Source organism: Rhizophagus irregularis, chromosome 11, assembly GCF_026210795.1.
Source record: "Rhizophagus irregularis chromosome 11, complete sequence".
Classification (NCBI taxonomy): Eukaryota; Fungi; Glomeromycota; class Glomeromycetes; order Glomerales; family Glomeraceae; genus Rhizophagus; species Rhizophagus irregularis.
Window position 1 is genome coordinate 4526779 of NC_089439.1, and position 18633 is coordinate 4545411.

Below are 18633 nucleotides of genomic sequence, written 5' to 3' on the forward strand. Positions count from 1 at the left end.
AATAAAGAATAAAATATAAATATTTAATTTACTGAAAGATAAAGCAGTCTTTAGAGAAGGATTATTCTGATTTATACCAATTTGTATTTTGAATTTGTAATAAATCCACTTTGTTATAATTTCTTTTTGGATAATTTCCAATTGTTTTATTTTCAATTGTCTATAATCCAATAAAACTTGATGGACGTTTATCATGATATTTCTTATTTTTATTTCGCCCTGTTTGTTATAAACTTATAAACAATGAAGGATTAAGATATTTTTATGCTAATGACTAAAATAAATGATTTCTAATATTTTATAGTACTAATAACATATACTTAATTTCATGTAATATTCCATATACGGTAAAAATAATTTTGCTTGATTTTAACTTAACTGTTCATTATACAAAAAAAAAAAATTCAATAAATTCCGATAATCGGCTTTTTTAAAAATCAAAACTTGGAATTCCAAATTTTAATACATTTTAACTGTATAACGTTTTTTTTTTATGATAGGAATCATAATTGAAATAGAATGAAATAAAAATTCTCTTATTAATAATACTAGTAATAAAAATAGAAAAAGCTTTTATGACATTTTAATAATAATTGCGCAGAATCGCTAATTCAATAAGATGTCACAAATTCATAATAGGAAAAGTTATTGATTTCCACGTGGTAAGGTATATCAATTAATTTGATTATTAATTGATCGTAACCATCGTAACTAGATGTATCAGGGTTTGACAATTTATATGAATATATCGTAATTATGATGACATTTACTCTGAGAGGGATAAAAATATTTTTATGGAATTAAATTGAAATCATAAATGTTTTTCATCCAAAAGATAAATAAATAAATAAAATGAGTAACAAGATCTAGAATCAAACTAACCAAAAATACAGAGATGCTTAAATATAATAATCTTTTAGGAGAAAGAAAAGAAATAGATAAGAAGTGAAACACTACAATATGGAAGAACCTAACTAGAGCTATGGCCTAAAACACCAGTCGGCAAACTCAAGGGATGCTATGGTCGGAGGTCAAGAGCATATGTTATGGCTTATCACATCTACAATCATGTCATCTTCAGTGACCAGATGTAGAAACCTAAACACCAAAAATTATGGGCGTTTTTACTAATAAAATTGCAAATGCACAAGAGAAATACTTCATTATAAAAGTTTACGGCTAACAGTTTTAGGTTAGCAATTTCATTATAAAGAACTGCAAAGATAAATACGGATTTATATATTGAAAAAAAATCAAAGGTTATATAGGCTAAAATTAAGTAATTATCACAATATTTTACTATTGAAATCATTGCTTGTAACTATTTATTATTCGATAATTTCTAACAAATTCGAGTTCATAACTAATCTATAAATCTATTTTTGGAGTTTCAATAGAAGTTATTTGCTTATCTTCAAAAAATAATAATGATGAATAATTTCATCCATCCAGAGATTTCCGAACTGGATAATCTGCCTTAAATCAATCCGAACCCGTGACAATAACTTCGGATATCCGGACGATATCTTTAGATAATTAGATAATTTAAATATTTAATACAAACAAATTTTTTTTTAAAAAAAAATTACTACAATGTTAATCATTATATTTTTATGCATGAATATTTGATAATAGAAGTTTATTATATTTCAAAAACAAATACAAGAAAAATATTATAATATTATAGTAATATCCTCTCATCTAAATAGAATAAATATTTTCATATAACTTTCACTAGAAAAATATAATATGCAAATAACTCTTAAAAAAAATTTAATGATCAATGAGATAATTTTTTAATTCAATTTGATACTTATTAAATTTTATCGAATCGATATTCTTGCATTTCTTATATTGGCATTTTTCATGAACAACACCCCAATTTTCATCCATCATTCTCAATTGTTCTTGTAATAATGATTGACTCATAAAATCGATGCTCATTAGAGTGAAATTTTTCAATTCATTACATGAAATTAATAAAGTTTTCAAGAAGCTTAAATCTTTTGTTATATTGATAATTGTAGATAATGAATTAAGTTTTGGACACGATTTTGCAATAGATTTTAACAATAATTGAGTGTGATCATAATGGTTTTGATTAGGATTCTTTATATAAAAACATTGTAAATGACCTTTCGTTTTTCCTATAAATTTAGCCAAAACATCTAAAGGCGGAAAATCATCTTGAAATTTTAATACTTCCAAGAGTGGACATAATCCATTATCGAATGCAGCAATAGTTTCAGGTTTCCATTTCCAGAGAGTAATTTCTAAATGTTTTAACTTTGAAAGAGTATTAAGTTGTCTGCATGGTAATATGAAACAATTCATACCAAGTTCTTCAATTGAATGTATTTGTATTAATAATTCTTCTGGAATTGGTCTTAATTGATAATAACGAATATTTCGAATGTTCCAATTCGAAAGGTCCAAAAAATGTATAGCTTTCAATTCTTTTTGATCTTTTAAAAAGTTAATTAATAATGAAGAACCAAACCATCTGTCTTGTGTATCATAGCCATGTAAATGAATTACGATCTTTTTAATTTTTTTGCAATCACGAAATATATTACCAAGATAATAAGGTTTACCAACTTCTAAGTAACAAATATTCGAAAGGTTTTTGAAAGAATTAGAATTATTTTGTATTATCATATTAGAAATGTTAAATAACGAAAACTGACTAATTTTTGTACAATTCCTAAAAATAATATTAAAAATATGATTTGTTAAAGTTGATGAAATCGAACTTTCATCATATTCATGATTAGGTTTTAATATCCACTTTTTTTCTTCTTCATCATAATATCTCTTAAGATTTTTGTATTTCCAAGGAGTTACACGAGAACATTTGTCAATAAATCCATGAAATTCGGCGGATTTAAAAATTTCCATATAGTCCAAATAATCCCGGATTGATTTCCTATATTTATGATAAGTAACCTTATAGTATTTAAATGAATTTAACTTTTCTTCCGTCCACTTATCAAAAGGAAACATCGAAATTATTGTTTTGAGTAATTTTTTTGAATTTGCTGCTCCATTACGATGAACAATTGAAAATGGATTCTCCCATAAATAAGGTATCAAAATTTTAAACCATGAACGATTGACTAGGATACAATTGAATAGCGTGCCTTGGTCAGATGATTCAAGATGTTCGAAAACATTTTGTAAACAATCGTAATTAAGTTTTGGAACCATTATGATTTTTTTTTTTAACAAAAAGCGAGGGTTGAAACAAATATTTTAATGTTTTTTGCCCAATTTGATTGTCAGTTGATCAATGTAATTCTTTCCAAAAAATAACTCTTCCTTGGGTTATGTTTGTTGTTTTTCTTTTCTTCTTTTTTTTTTTATTTTCGTATTGAAGCCAATAAAAATTTAAAATTCCATTTTTTTTTTTTAAAAAAAAAAAAAAAATTAGTACTAATGGGGTAATTATTTCCCTTATGTAAATGAAACAAAATTTGGTATTATTAAACTCCTTAATATATACATTTATAGACAAAACCCGTTAATCTATGGCGTACCGTACAATTCAAAAGCAAATTGTAAAAACAACAAGTCACTTGTTATAAAACTTGTTGTTTTTCATGTCAATCAACACAACAAGTGACTCGTTATAAAAACAACGTCTCTTGTTGTTTTTCATGTCGATCATACCAGTTATGGAAATCAAATCCCATTTATAGCGTCTTAGGTTTAAAACATATCACGACTTTGATAATATCAAGTAATATGCAAAAAAATCATTAATTTTTTCTTTATAAGAGAATTTTTTAATAGGGAAGATTTTTTCTTGATAGATAATTTTGTTAGAAAATTTTTTAGCGGGGGTGATTTTTTTGTTGATAAAGTATTTCATTAAAGAATTATTTTTTAATAGGAGGGCTTTTTTTTTGATAAAGAATTTCTTTTGAGATTTTTTTTAATACCAGGTGAAAATATTTTTTGGTGGAGATAGATTATTTCGTTAGAAATTTTTTAACGGGGAGATTTTTTTTTTGATATAGAATTTCGGTAAAGAATTTTTTTTATATAAAGAAAATAATTATTATTTGTTATACTAATAGGAGGGAAGTTTTTTTGATATAGTAATCTTTTGAGAATTTTTTTAATAGGTAAGAATTTTTTTTTAATGGAGAATATGTTTTTTGATGGAGGATTTCTGTTAGAAATTTTTCTTTAATAGATGCCAATTTTGTTGGTTGAAAGGTTTTTTATAAGTGAGTCTTTTTTGATGGAGAATTTCGTTTAAAATCCGTCAATATTTATTGGAAAATTTTTATTAATGTAATTGATCTTAATTTATAGTTTCAGATTTTTTTTTGATTTTTTTTAATTTTTATTTTTATTTTATAATGCTATATTTTCTTTTTTTTACTATCTTTAATTAACATAATTAATAGTATTCTTATTAGCATACTTTTTAAATTATAAATTTTATCTCTAACATCGCCTGGACAGCTAGTCACATGTCGAGGGAAACACGGTAAGATTCGGTATATCTCAGAATAAATAAAATAAAGACTACGCCACTCTGCTCCCGATATTTTTGAGCCTTACCAAGTTCTAACGAATACGTTAATACAGTATGTCAAGTATCCTTCGAACAACGTTGATTAGAATATCTCGCAATTTATAAGATTTACTGTAATGTGACCACGTCATTATTTATTATTGACGTTTTATTAAAATTCTGCGCCTTCGAAATTGATTTCATCGTTGATTTCTTCTAATTAATTTTCTTTTTAATGTCTATTGTTATTTAAACGGCCTTTTGACATAAATAATAAGGATAAAAAGTTCGAGATAAAGAGGAAAGAAAATCCATATTCAAACAGGTTACACAATTACGTAGAATTTTACAAAAGATTTAAAAATACATTAATAAAATCATTAAAAATAATGAATTGATAGTTTTGAGTAAACGGGAGTATCAATCAAGAGTATCGAATGGGGTTTTTACACGCGCTTTTTTATAAATTGCTTTATACGCGATCAAATGTATCATTAATTGCTGCGGATATTGGTTTTATGAAGGTCAGAATCTGATATAATAATGATGACACAACATATTAACGGAAATGATAGGGTGTGAAATGAACGGGCTGGTCGGTTGTGACCCGATGAAACGTCTCATTAAATAGTATTTTTTGCATTCTTATCAGGTGTACCAACTGGGAGCCTTCCCGGCCGGAATTATCGCATTAAGCAACCACTTACACACACTGGAGAAAGGTTCACGTGAATAATCATAATTTTGCCGCGTGACATACACGCATTGCAGTTCCGCAAAAGGTAATCCGTCGTTTATTAAATTTTCATTAATATCATTTCTATCGGTATGAAAGCATAAAACTACCAAAATTTGCTTCGTCTAATCAAGGTGAATTCAATAATGTATAAGGGCATAAAATATATGATTACCAGATGAAAAGGTATTCTATTATAATTTCAAATTTATTAATGAATTTTAGACTCGTAAACTTATTATGACAACGTGTAATTTTGCGACTGACCAGAAGTAACAGACGTAAGATTTTTTTAAATGCGACAGGATACGCAAAAATCAACTTAGTTATGGTTGTAATATTTATCTCCGGAGAAAGAAATATACCAATTTAGAATTAACAATGAGAAATATTAAAGCGATCAAAAAAAAAAAATGGTACTCGTGACAATAATATTATTATACGATTTACCTTGTCATTTAAAAAATGAAAATTCTAATACCATTTTTAAAATATATTGTCTTTCTATATAATGAAATTGTTTTTTGTGTATGTTGCATATTAAACTAGGAAGGGTTATGTTTTTTTATAGCCCGAAAAACAAATTCGTTGATCATTTTTGACAATTTTAACATTCGATCACGTTACTTTATTTTGATTTTTGACCAGAATTATAGAATTATCATTAATTATAGTTGATGGTCAAAAAGACTACAAAATTGATCAAATATACTAAATATACTGTTTATTTAATGAATTAATGTTATATATTTTAAAGTATAAGTTTATATATAGAGTGTACTGTAGGCGACTTAATAAAATAAATAGATAAATAAATAAAAAAAATGATTTGACAATATATAAAGTATCAAAAGTACAACGAAATAATATAATACTATATAAAAGTGTAATCTCTCAAAATATTACTTTTTTCAAGACGATTTAAACCAAGTATATAAGTATGATTCTTTAAATTTAATTTTTTTTAGTTTATAACCATATATTTCCGTAATTAAGTACCTGAACACGTTATGATGATTTGACCGGAATTATGATTACTTTGACCAGCATCATAATTAAAAAAAAGGGTGCTTAATTTTGGAAATATATGATATACCAGTGATATACCCTAATAAAATTTATCCTTAAATAACAAGGATAACTTTTATAGAAAATTTCTAAAGCTCACCAGCGGTGATTATCACCATACCAACATTAAGATGCACTTTTGGCCTGAATTAAAATTTAATAAAACACTGACCGGCATTACATCATAAATCCACCACCTGGTGACCGTCACCATTGGTGATATTTAGCAATACCCACTTTTATAATGCTTCTTAAAATCATGAATAATATTAAATATTCCCAAATAAGATACAACTTCTTTTCTTTTTATAAAAATTGATTCAATACATTACGACTCGACTTTATCTTTTCGTACAAAATTTATATATAATTGAAAGATTTTCTAATAAATTTCTTATTTTGTGGATAATGACTATAAACAGCAGAAAAACAAATGTAGATCATTATTCTAAAATAGAAATGATTGGCAAAGTTGTTTATCTTCGATAAAGATGAAATTTTAATTTTATTAAACAAAAAAAGAAAGTTTTAGGATAAAAAAATTTAATTCACGTTATATTTTTTCTTAATATAAGTATATTTATTAAAATAACATAGGAAATTATAAAGAAAGAAATAGAACGTATCAATATTAATAAGTAATATTGACTTTTTTATTACTTATGAAAATGGAAAATGTTTTATTACGAATGTTAAATTAATGATATATTATATGTAAGGACAAAATACCTCTTTTGTCCTCATAAATATAAAAATTCTCATTTACTTAAAAATTCATTTATTACTCTATTTTGATCCTTTTTTTAAAAAAACGTTGAAAATGGTTAGCAATTAACACTAAATTGTCACAAGAAAGAATATAAAAAAAAAATAAAAACTAAATATTAAAAAATATTTTTTTTTTTAAAAAAAAATTAAATTAACTAAGTTAAATTATAAGTAATAATAACGACATTTTATGCAAGGCCGTATCGTAATTCATACTATTTTCGCCTGTTACTTAAAGGCCAATGAAAAATATTGTAATTGCGTATTATATAAATTTATTACGAAATTTAAATCGAAAAAAAAGCAGTAAATGCTTAATAAAAAAAAAGAGCTGGTAGGATCAGCTAAATTTTTACCGTTACTGGTAATTAATAATTTGGAAATTTTGCTCGAATTATCTAAAATTTAAATAAATTAAATTATTTTTTAAAAAAAAAAAAAATTTTGATTCAGGCCAGCGCTAAAGTTTTGGCAAGTGTTAGTATTGAAATTTTTTTCTGGCTTTCTACTTATAATATCGTATAAAATTTCATCGCAAAGATACTTTTATTTCTTCGTAATTATTTTTAGGCGTAGTAGCTGTCGATCAAATGTCATATAGAAAACATATTATTATTGACAGATTACGTTTAAACTTTAATTACTGTAAGAAAGTTATTCTTATAATTGTTCGTATTGTTTCATTCATGAACGAGGAAGATGTCAACTCTGCAAAAGATCGGTAAATAAGCATAGGCATAGAATTAAATTGACAGATAGGGGGAATAGGAAAATTATTATGAGCTGCATGGTAAAATTAAGTAAGAAGCGGTAAAGTTTATTAATACCTTTTTTTTTTCAGTCCACGTTTTGCGTTTGAGATTTTTGGAACATGTTTAGAACGTTTGAGGAACGTTTGAGAATAGAATATAAAATTATCCGATTTTTTTTTCTTTTAACGTTAATAATTCTTTGTTTTATTTTTATTGAAATTTTTTTTTTTTATATATATATATTTTTTTTCTTACAAAATAAGTTTCAGACTATATTATTAATAATCGATTAATATTGTTCTCAATTCTCATAAACAAAAAAAAATACCCATTGATTCACATTTTAGCTCTATAGAATTTTTGATTCAGGGTTGTTCAAAGATTTTGGGTTAGAGGAGATCTTGTCCGTGGCCCGAGAAACATACCCTCCTTTAATTACATCATTTCACGGCAACATTTTTTTATTGTTTTTGTTTTTTGTTTTTTGTTTTTTTTTTTGTAAGAATTGTATCTTAACGTAATTACAAAGAATCATGAGGAAATTTTTTTTTCCTTTCATATTATTCTTTGTGAACGACATTTGATAGATTAAACTTTGGGGAAAATTTTTTATTGTCATTTCTAAATCCTTTTTCATTAACGTTCCTTTTTAAAAAATCATTTCTTTACTTAGGAAATCTTAATGTGGCATTGTAATATAACACAACAATCTATTTATACCATTAATTATAATAATGATTGACCGAATAACATGCCTTAATTACCTTGTTGAATGTGTTAAATGTAAAAATAAAAATACAGTTAAGTTTAATATTGATGTTACTTAATACGGTAATATGCCCGAATATTTCATTTTTTTTAAAAAAAGATTGATTAAAAAATAATTTATATATTTGGGGGATATTATAGAAGAAAGATAAAATAGAGAAGAGGAGGTCGGAATTAACTCGGAGATTGAGATTAGGCGGAGGAACATTTCCTAATTTATAATTTTAATAGAAAAAGATTTTTTTTTTTTTTATGTTATACGATCTTTTTTTACAAAGAAAATTAGATTTTTTATTTTTTCGCGTAGCATGAAAATTTTTTATTTCAATTTTTTCTTTTTATGTATACATTAAAAAAAAAAACCCCTTTATTTACTAAATAACCTAATATATATTATTAATTTGTTTGTATCTCCGGTTTATCAAAGCAAAAAATCTTCTCAAGATATCAGGTTTTGATTATTAATTTGTGTAATCAGATGCTTGAATGAGATTTCCTTATTCATGTTTCGTGTTATAACGTTTTGAAACTTGATGTTAATCACAAAATATATTTGTATAAACAAGGGATAATAATAATATAATATATAATAATCTTTAAAAAAAAAATAAAATAAAATAATAATAATAATGTCCACTGTATACTAAATTGATAAAAATTAATACAATTTTTTAAATTATTTAGATAAATAATTTGTTTAAATAATTATTATAATTAATATTATTTTTTTTTTTTTTCAAAAACCGAAAAAAAAATTTTTTAATGTTTTTTATTTTTGGTTTTTAGTCCATCCTTTTAGGTGACGCTAATACGAGATTTGTATAAATATAGACAACAATTGTCATAGAGATAGAAGACTGTCTGTTTAGTCGAAAAATTATTAATTTTTCTAAAGAAATTTTGATAAATCGTATTCTAATTCGCGAGAGACATTGTTTAAGGTAAATCTTGCATTGAATATAGAAAATTGATTAGTCTTACTTTTTCTTATGGGATTTTTATAAAAATCGTCAATTACTTCTGTTTTATTTGCTTTACTAGAAATAAGTTTGACAGAATCGCTCATTTCTTTACAATCAGAGCAAATCTTTGGAGGTTTACTTTCTTTTATTATCTTGCAGGCATTATTTTCGAAACAGATATTTTGAACATATGGTGGTGTTCCGCGAGTTTTTTGTCCATAATTCATATTTGAGATAGATATTTTATGGGAGGATTTAATATTCAGATTTTTTTTTTGAATTTATTTTTTTTTTTTGTGGGCTTGAGACTTCTATATATCACTAATCATTCTGTGGCTGTGGCTGATGATTTAATGTAGTACAATGGTGTATTTTGTTTCTCTGTGGCTGATAAGATTATTAGTTCAATGATGTGGATGATATTAATGCTGATATTTAATGTAGTACAATGGAATATAGTATATTGCTTATGATCCCAGTTAAAGTTATCATCTTGTTACCTATAAAAATGAGTTAATAATGCGCGTAATTTAATAAATATGTAAATATTACGTTAAAAAGTTATTTTATATACTATCATTTAAACTTATTTTGATCTCATTCGTACTAAAACTTTAGTGGCTACATTAAATATGCGTATAATCGATAAGAATAGATTTTCACATGTATAAATGAAAAAAGCTATTTACTTTTCCAATGCAACCTTTTTAATAATTCTAAAAGCATTAACAAAAGATGCTACAGGTAATCCGAGTAAACAAATATCCCGTGGTCGGAATGTAATAAATTATACACAAAAAATAATTTAATTACATATTATTTATGAGATTGAATACACCGTAAAATTTAATTATGAAATAATGATTATTACAAAGTAAATAACAAAAAAAAAAATTATTTCAAATACATTAAATATATTATATAAATGATCAAAATTCCGAATTCCCAATAAACTTAAATTATTGTTATTTATATATTATATAATCCAGTTGTTTATATCTACTAACTAATCTTAACATCTAGTCAAGCTTCAGGGGTTATGCGCTTAACACGCATAACAGCTATTAATAGGCTTTCTTATTCATTTCTCATTTGCTTATTCACTTTTGTAATTAACGAAGAATTACAATCGGCACATGATTATCTATAACCAACGTGTTACCCCTGATCCCTATGACCATAAACGCATACATCTTGAGTTGTGCTACATCATAATTTGCGCTTGTTCTTGGCACAAAAAAATTTGCCTTTAAATAAGCGACGTCAAACTATTTTCATTATTGTCTGGAACGTTAACGAGAACATTCTGCTTAGACAATTTTGTCTTTCATTCGCTGACGTTCTCTCACATATTAGCCCTCGCTTTTTCCTATTTTGACTCCTTTTTTTTGTAACGCTGCTTATTTTATTGTGTTACATATCATCATATTATGCTATTTTTCGTAATTTCTTTTTGAAATGAAAGAAAGATACTTAGTAAATAAACGTGACGGACTTTAAACGGTTTCTATTTTCCTAGTTTATTGGAATCCCTATAACAAATTATTCCGTGTTTTTTTTTATTGCATATTATTTCCGAAAATGTATCATATTCACGGAGTTTTTACAGAAATTATGGATAGAATACGCTCTCCAAAAGAAGTTCATCATTAACTAACATTCCCTTTAAACAACCAATTATAATATCAAAAAATTGAAAGAAACCGGAAATGTGTTTCATAGAGACGACCATATATAGCAAAATAACGATGTTCTTGAATATTCGTGTGCATTGGTTAGAAAATTTTCACAGATCAATATAAATGTGTCTACAAAGCTGTGGGAAGGTGGCTAGATGAGCTGTGCCTCCTGTATTACCAAAATTTGCATAAGCTTCAAAACATTTATATGCAGTTTTTAAATTTCCAACTAGTTTGCCATGTCTATTATATAGCCTATGTTGCATTGCTGCATCAGTGAGTGTCATATAATTAAGTGATTCAAGATCTGGAAGAGAGTATGCATCAATGTTGTCTGCTCGTTTTGGACGAAATTTTTGCATGGAGCTGTTTCTGCTGTTCTCGCTTGGGTTTGGGCCACTAGAACTTGATGTAACTTGTGAATATTTCTTGTAACAATTATTAAGAACTTCAAACATTTTCGTGATTTTTGGCCTAAAATCTGGATCATGATGAACGGCTAAAAAAATATGTAAAAAAAAAGAAGCCAATTAAGTACAACAAATAAAATTGTAATTTAAAATATTTTCTTTTACATACCTTCAATTTCTAATTGTTTAAATTCTTCTGGCATTTGACTATTTTCAGAAAATGGTTCTCTATACATTTTATTACGTACCTTATCAATTATATCTAAATTATCATTAATACCCTGATGTGGAATTCTTTCTTCAGCAATTTCCCAAAGTAAGATCCAAAACTATAAACCTCACTTCTTCGATCATAATTAAAATATGAATATCTATCTAACACTTCAGGTGCGTAATATCTATATTTGTCTAAATTGCTTCTTGACGCAGATTCGTAACGGCTACTAAAATTTGCAAGTTTTGCTGTCTCATTAAGTGTAATTAATATATTTTCAGCCCTAATATCTCGATGAGAAAACAAAAAAAAAAAAAATTAGAAAAAATTTCGTTAATTAAATAAAAGCTGGTTATATAATTACCTCTACAGTTATTAAAAAATTTTAATCCACGAGCAATATCAAGGGATATACGTAATTTTAATTTAAGGTCGAAATCATTTTTATTTTGATAAAAGTCACGTAAATTTCCATATTCAGCCCATTCATTCACAAAATGCCATTCTCTTCCATCATAAATTATTCCATAAAATTTTATGATTTTTTGCCAATCATGAAGTTCTTTAAGAATTGTAATACTGCTTTGTAAATCCATTGGGTTATCTCTATTATAGATAAGCTTAAAAGCGAATTCAGCACCTTTATTTGTTTTTTATACCATTTATATACACGTCTATATTCACGTGTTTTCTTATTATCATCACTTTCATAGTAATCAGAAAATTCTAGTGGATGTACCTGAAAGATATCATTAATTTTTGTTTGACTTCTAAATTTTCCTCTCGTAAAATGTTCCATTGTATTATTCATTGCATTAGCTTTTACAATTGTTGAAAAAAACTTTTTACTTGAGTCTGCGAAGCAGTCGTTATCATCAATACCAGCCACCATCTCTTGTAAATACTATAATTTATTAAAATAATATAAATTAATTTTATGTTTCAATAATAAAATTCAATTTTTTAATCTTACTTTAAATAAATCGTCTTGATCGGATTTTAATTGTTCAAGTTCATCAGCAATTTCAACGTTAATAGAATAAGACAATAAATTAATATAAACATCAAATTCTCCACATAATTCTTTAAAAACTTTCTCAACACTTTTTTCTTTAAGGTATTTTATCAAAGTTTTCATTAGAGAAATTTCTGATATAAGCTTTTTAATTCGTGCTATAATAGTAGATAATTCTTGTAAACGCATATAATTTATTTTATTAAAAAAAATCTCCTCTATCTTTTCTTTTTTCTCTAAGTTCTCGTACGGCTAATTCTGCTACATGAACTCGATTTTTTAATATTTCACAAGTTCGTTTATTATGTTCAGCAGCTTCTACTAATTCGATGGTTTCGTTAAAAAAATTTCCAATTCCATTAATTAAAGGAAGAAATTTTGTAAATGGAACAACCATTAAAGCACTATTTTATTAATATTAAATTTACAAGTTTTAGATCACATTCCTAGTCTTACCCTAAGACTAAGCAAACATTTTACCACATTTTAATTCAAACAAACATACCTTGCAGCCATGAAAATCATGATATTCCAATGACTCCGTGAAATAACTGATTCATCACGGTATCCATACCATAAAACCTTTAATATACTTATTTTGACTAATGATGATAGACTTTTTATTCCAATATTGATAGACTTTTTATCTATCTTTTTAAATAAACACCACCCGATGAAGTAATCAATTGATAATCAACGTGTAACATATGAGACTATTATCACGTTATACTGGTGACGAACAACATTTTATCAATAAAAGTTTACAAAAAAGAGAACCTTTTTTTAAAAAAATATATTGGATGATGCGATCAGCCGCAGTATATCGTGTTTATCATGTTTGCCGAGGCCTTTTTTATTATTTTTTTTATTTCCAGTTTTTTTTTCAAAACCAGAAACAACTGTATTGTTAGTCACTGTGTATTTGAAAAAGTATTTATATACCCTCAATACCCCTCTTTTTTTTTCATCATCTTTTTTTTCGTCAGCTAGCAATATTATATATACACAATATATACTTTCATCGTCTTTTTTTTTCGAGGTCTATCTTCTCTCTGCCTAAGCTTTTCTTTATTATGTCTTCTATCTCTTAGGCCCTTTTCTTTATGTCTTTCTTTAGAGAGTGTGGGTTAGGTTTGCGTGTGGTTATATCATATTTTTTTTCGTCTTTTTTTTTAGGACTATCTTCTCTCTGTCTAGGTTTTCTCTTATTAGGTCTTCTTTTTTAGACCCCTTTTTTTTGTTTCATCGTCCTTTTTTTTTGTTGTCATCTTTTTTTTTTTGTTTTTTTTTTGTTTTGTTTTTTTTTTGTTTTGTTGTCCTTTTTTTATTTCATAGTCCTTTTTTTATTTCATCGTCCTTTTTTTTATTTCATCATCCTTTTTTTTATTTCATCATCCTTTTTTTTATTTCATCCTCCTTTTTTTTATTTCATCATCCTTTTTTTTATTTCATCCTCCTTTTTTTTATTTCATCATCCTTTTTTTTGTTTTTACATCCTTTTTTTTTGTTTTTTCATCTTTTTTTCTCGTTTCATCATCTTTTTTTTCACTTCATCATCTTTTTTCTTTCGTTTTGACATCTTTTTTTTGTTTTTTCATCTTTTTTTTTCGTTTCATCATCTTTTTTTTCACTTCATCATCTTTTTTCTTTCGTTTTGACATCTTTTTTTTGACATCTTTTTTTTTCATCTTTTTTTTAGATCTATCTTCTCTCTGTCTAGGTCTTCTCTTCTTTTGGCCAAAGGTATGTTGAACTGTTTCGTAAAGCTATCTGGTAAAGGTGAACAAGTGGATGCAATGATCAAGGAAGTTACGGCAACCTTGTGAGCTGGCAGGTCTATCTATAATAACTCTGTTAACTGACAGACCTGGCTGAGATATGAATAAGATCTTCTCAGTGTTGAGGTCTACTATTCCACAATGAGGAATAGTTACGTACCTTCCTCAACTTTGACTCATGCAATTGGTTTGTTCTCATTGAGGACTTTTGGATTCAGAGAACTGGAAGCACTTCGTGGCCACAGTTTTACTGTGAACGTCCTTCTCTGTTTTCAGAATTTCTGGATGATAACAAATCTTTTGTGTGTCCAGGAGAGATGTCAGTGAAAGGACACAATAACCTAAAGCTGTGTTTTTGTAAGTACTTTCAAACAGATACTTGTAGCTATACCTTTTATTGTGCAATTTTCAGGAACGGACGGTGAAAATATCGACACTAATATATAGGAAGAAGATCCGGACTGCTTTGTTATGTTACTTGATACTTTAGAAGGATACTGCCTCACGTCACTACCAGATGGCAGGATGAAATTCTTAAGTAGAGTACTTAGCAAAAGCTAACCATCCTTTTTAATTTATAGATGTCCCACAAGAAATTTTGTAAGAACAAAATAATTTTTAAAAGAAATTCAGCTCCTTGTTAGTGAATGATTTTATCTTTGTAATTATTATTATTTAGATTTTAATCCTTTTTCATCATTTGACACCACTTTGCTAACAATGATTCAGACATAATTGTTCAAATATAATATGATGGTAATATTTTCCATGTTGTGAACTTTTGAAATAATTAAAGATCTTTCTATGAATCATTAAACAAACATGAATTTGAAAATTTAAAAAAAAAAATTTTTAAATAGTTATTATTCATCAGTTTTTAATTAAATATTCGATATATAACAAATATTCCAAAGATATTAAAAATTCGTTATGGTGTTACACCTGAGACATTAAAATTCATTATAAAGTTCGCTGACTTTATAAACTCTCTTATACAAAATAAATTTATTAGTAAATGAAATTCAAAGTGCATAGTAAATTCTCGAAAATTATCTTCAGTTTAAAGAAGAAGGATTATGCTAACTTAATTAAAAAAAAGGTAGATAAAATATTTGTAATTATCAATCATTAATTATTAACTTTAATATACTTTTTCATAAATGATGTCTTAATTAGAAGAGATGTTTGATTCCAAAATTGTGAAAATTATCCCATTACTCATATCCTTTTGATATTAAATAGTATAAAATTAAAATATAAGAAAATCAATTTCTTGGTTTAATTTCAACTAATAATTCTTTACAAGCAGTTACAACGCCGTCACTCATAGTTTTAATAGGAGCATCCATATCTACTAAATTAATTTCATATTTCCTAAACAATAAAGCCATCAAACAAACTAATTCAATCATTGCCAACTTTCTTCCTGGACATAATCTTAATCCTCCACCAAACATGATAAAAGAATTCTTCTTTGGCTCAAAATTTTCAACCATCCATCTATCAGGGTTAAATTTATTGGGTTCTTCCCAATAATCATCACAATTATGAATAGCTTTAATATTAATTAGAAACAATGTGCCAGCTGGCCATTGATATCCCGCTACTTCATCAGGTTTATCAATACACCTTGTAAGCATGTGCTTAATTGGGAAAACGCGAGCTGCTTCTTTCACAATTGCTTCACAGTAACTTAAACTATAAAAATCATCTTTAGTAATTGATCGCGTTTTATCACCTTGGAATATACTATCAATTTCTTCTAGCATTTTTTTTTTCACATCTGGATTATGTGAAATATAATAAATAATGAATGTAAGCATATTCGCACTCTATATATATGAAATAAAAAAAAACGAAATGGTTAATATAATTTCAAGTTAAAACACATTGCATTTCGATGATTAAAATTGTAAAATAAACCTAAAACATGAATTTCTTCAAAAAATATACTTACTTTATAAGTTCCACTAAGAATTCCATCAAATAAATTAACGCGAATTTCAGTATCAGTCATAGGTCTATCGATTTCACCAGTTTCAATATAATTATTATCACGAAGTGTATTTTTGATAATCATCGACGTCAACATATCATGCGGTAAAGGTTCGTCCAATGGTATATCTCCAATTTCTTTTCTACGTCTCTTAATCATTGCATTTAGCTTTTGATCAATAAAATCCTTATTTCGAAGTAAATCATCTGCTTTATTTTTAAAATATGGAACATAATTTCGTAACAAAGGTGAAACTATGAAAAATATTAAATATCCTATAAGAAGATTACTAAGTGCTTGAACAAATTTAACAGAATCATTGATTATTGCTGATGGAAAATGAGATTTTTCATCACTAAAAGTATCAAAATAAGCTGCCATTGTATAAGATTTTGCACCAGTTAACAAACTAATAATCATATCATTTGTGTAATGGTTAAACCACTTTGAAAAATCCAATTTATTTTTATTTTCTTTAATAAATTCTTCTTTAAGAAACAATCTATCCCAATAATTTTCTAATTCATTGAAAAGCTTGTTAATACAATCAATAGCTTCATCAGCAAATTTCGGTGACAAAATAGTTTGATTAAAAAAATGACGATTAAACATCCACGTTTTAAAATTATCATTTAATGATAGTCCCCATTCTAATCCTTTGCGATTTGGAAATTTCAACCCATGCGTACTTTCAGATAAAAGATCTTCAAGGTATTCTCTTCGACATAAAACTATAGTTCGTACACTTCCACGTATACTTCCATAAAGCTCATATATGTCACCATATTTCTCATAACAATTACTATAAAACTTTTGGGCATCTTTATTAATCCAAGGAAAATAACCAATGAATGGGAATGGGAATGGGAATGGACCAGGTATAGGATTGACACGAGTAAAATATTTGTAATAATAATGTGCTATGCAGACTATTAATATTGTATTCGACAAGAAGATATAATCATTAATTTCAAAATTCCCAAGTAGTTTAAAAAACATCTTAATTCCTTATGTTGTATAATAACTTCTTCAGTTCTAAATTTTCTCAGGTATATATACTGTATAAAATATATATAAGATATATATATTCGTTGTATTTACTAGACTATTCCAACTTAATTGTTTGTTTAATATCCAGATTTTCTGAAAAGTGTGAGGGGGAATAATTATATGTTTATATTTTTTAAGGGGCTGTGTTACGTTAAACATACTTATAATCCGCAAATATACATTTAACATCACGTTATTCTAAATTTGATTCAAGATGTGCTGATCGTCAAATTATTAGGTATGACTTTCACATGACTCATACTTTACCATCTCATTCAACTGCGTTGGTATCCCGAATGCCATTTTCTCTGAATATATCATTTCCTGAAGAATAATTTTTCGATTCCACATTTCCAAAATTGGGTCATTTCCTGAAATTCTATTTTCCCTAATATTAATAATATATCCCAAATGGACATTTTACTGGATTTAATGATGTATAACAATTTCTTTTTTTAGAATAGATTTTTTATTTATATTTAATAAATCACAATGACAAAATAACATTGATTATACAAAAGCCTTAATAAAATGATTATACAATTTGTACATAAATTTTACGATCATCTGATCTACTACGCAGTAATTATTACTATACAGTAAGTACATAGATTTATTATAAACTTGGCAATAAAATTCTTAATGCAATAATTCCTTAATCCTTGTTATCATTTCCATATAAATAAATACATGTATTATGAAAAAAGTATAGTCTAGATATTGGAATTGAAATTCGGGAATTGAACTTAAGGAAGTTTGGTTGTATTCGGGAAATTGGAATTTCAGGAAATGATCCAGTTCGGGAAATGAGCATTCAGAAAAACGACTTCGAGAAATGGTATATTTGGGAAAATGGCATTCGAGAAAAGGTAACATAATAAATTTATGAAGCTGTATGTAATAAAAGTGAAA

The 18633-nt window shown here is 26.3% G+C and overlaps 3 protein-coding genes across 3 annotated transcripts; all 3 read right to left on the bottom strand.

Annotated features, from left to right (window-relative positions):
- Positions 1-1619: 1619 nt before the first annotated feature.
- Positions 1620-3380, bottom strand: OCT59_003462 (uncharacterized protein). Its single transcript, XM_066145624.1, has one exon. It carries the CDS (start codon positions 3205-3207, stop codon positions 1774-1776), a length of 1434 nt encoding a protein of 477 aa, XP_065996327.1. The 5' UTR covers positions 3208-3380; the 3' UTR covers positions 1620-1773.
- A 6126-nt stretch (positions 3381-9506) lies between these two features.
- Positions 9507-9806, bottom strand: OCT59_003463 (uncharacterized protein; the record flags this gene model as incomplete). The annotated part of the gene is made up of 1 exon (XM_025325773.1): positions 9507-9806. The coding sequence occupies one exon, from the start codon at positions 9804-9806 to the stop codon at positions 9507-9509; it is 300 nt and encodes a 99-aa protein (XP_025179557.1).
- Positions 9807-11365: 1559 nt separating this feature from the next.
- OCT59_003464 (uncharacterized protein) lies at positions 11366-13086 on the bottom strand (the record flags this gene model as incomplete). The annotated part of the gene is made up of 6 exons (XM_066145626.1): positions 11366-11757; positions 11838-11916; positions 12006-12130; positions 12247-12464; positions 12542-12786; positions 12856-13086. 6 exons carry the CDS (start codon positions 13084-13086, stop codon positions 11366-11368), a joined length of 1290 nt encoding a protein of 429 aa, XP_065996328.1.
- Between the last annotated feature and the right edge of the window lie 5547 nt (positions 13087-18633).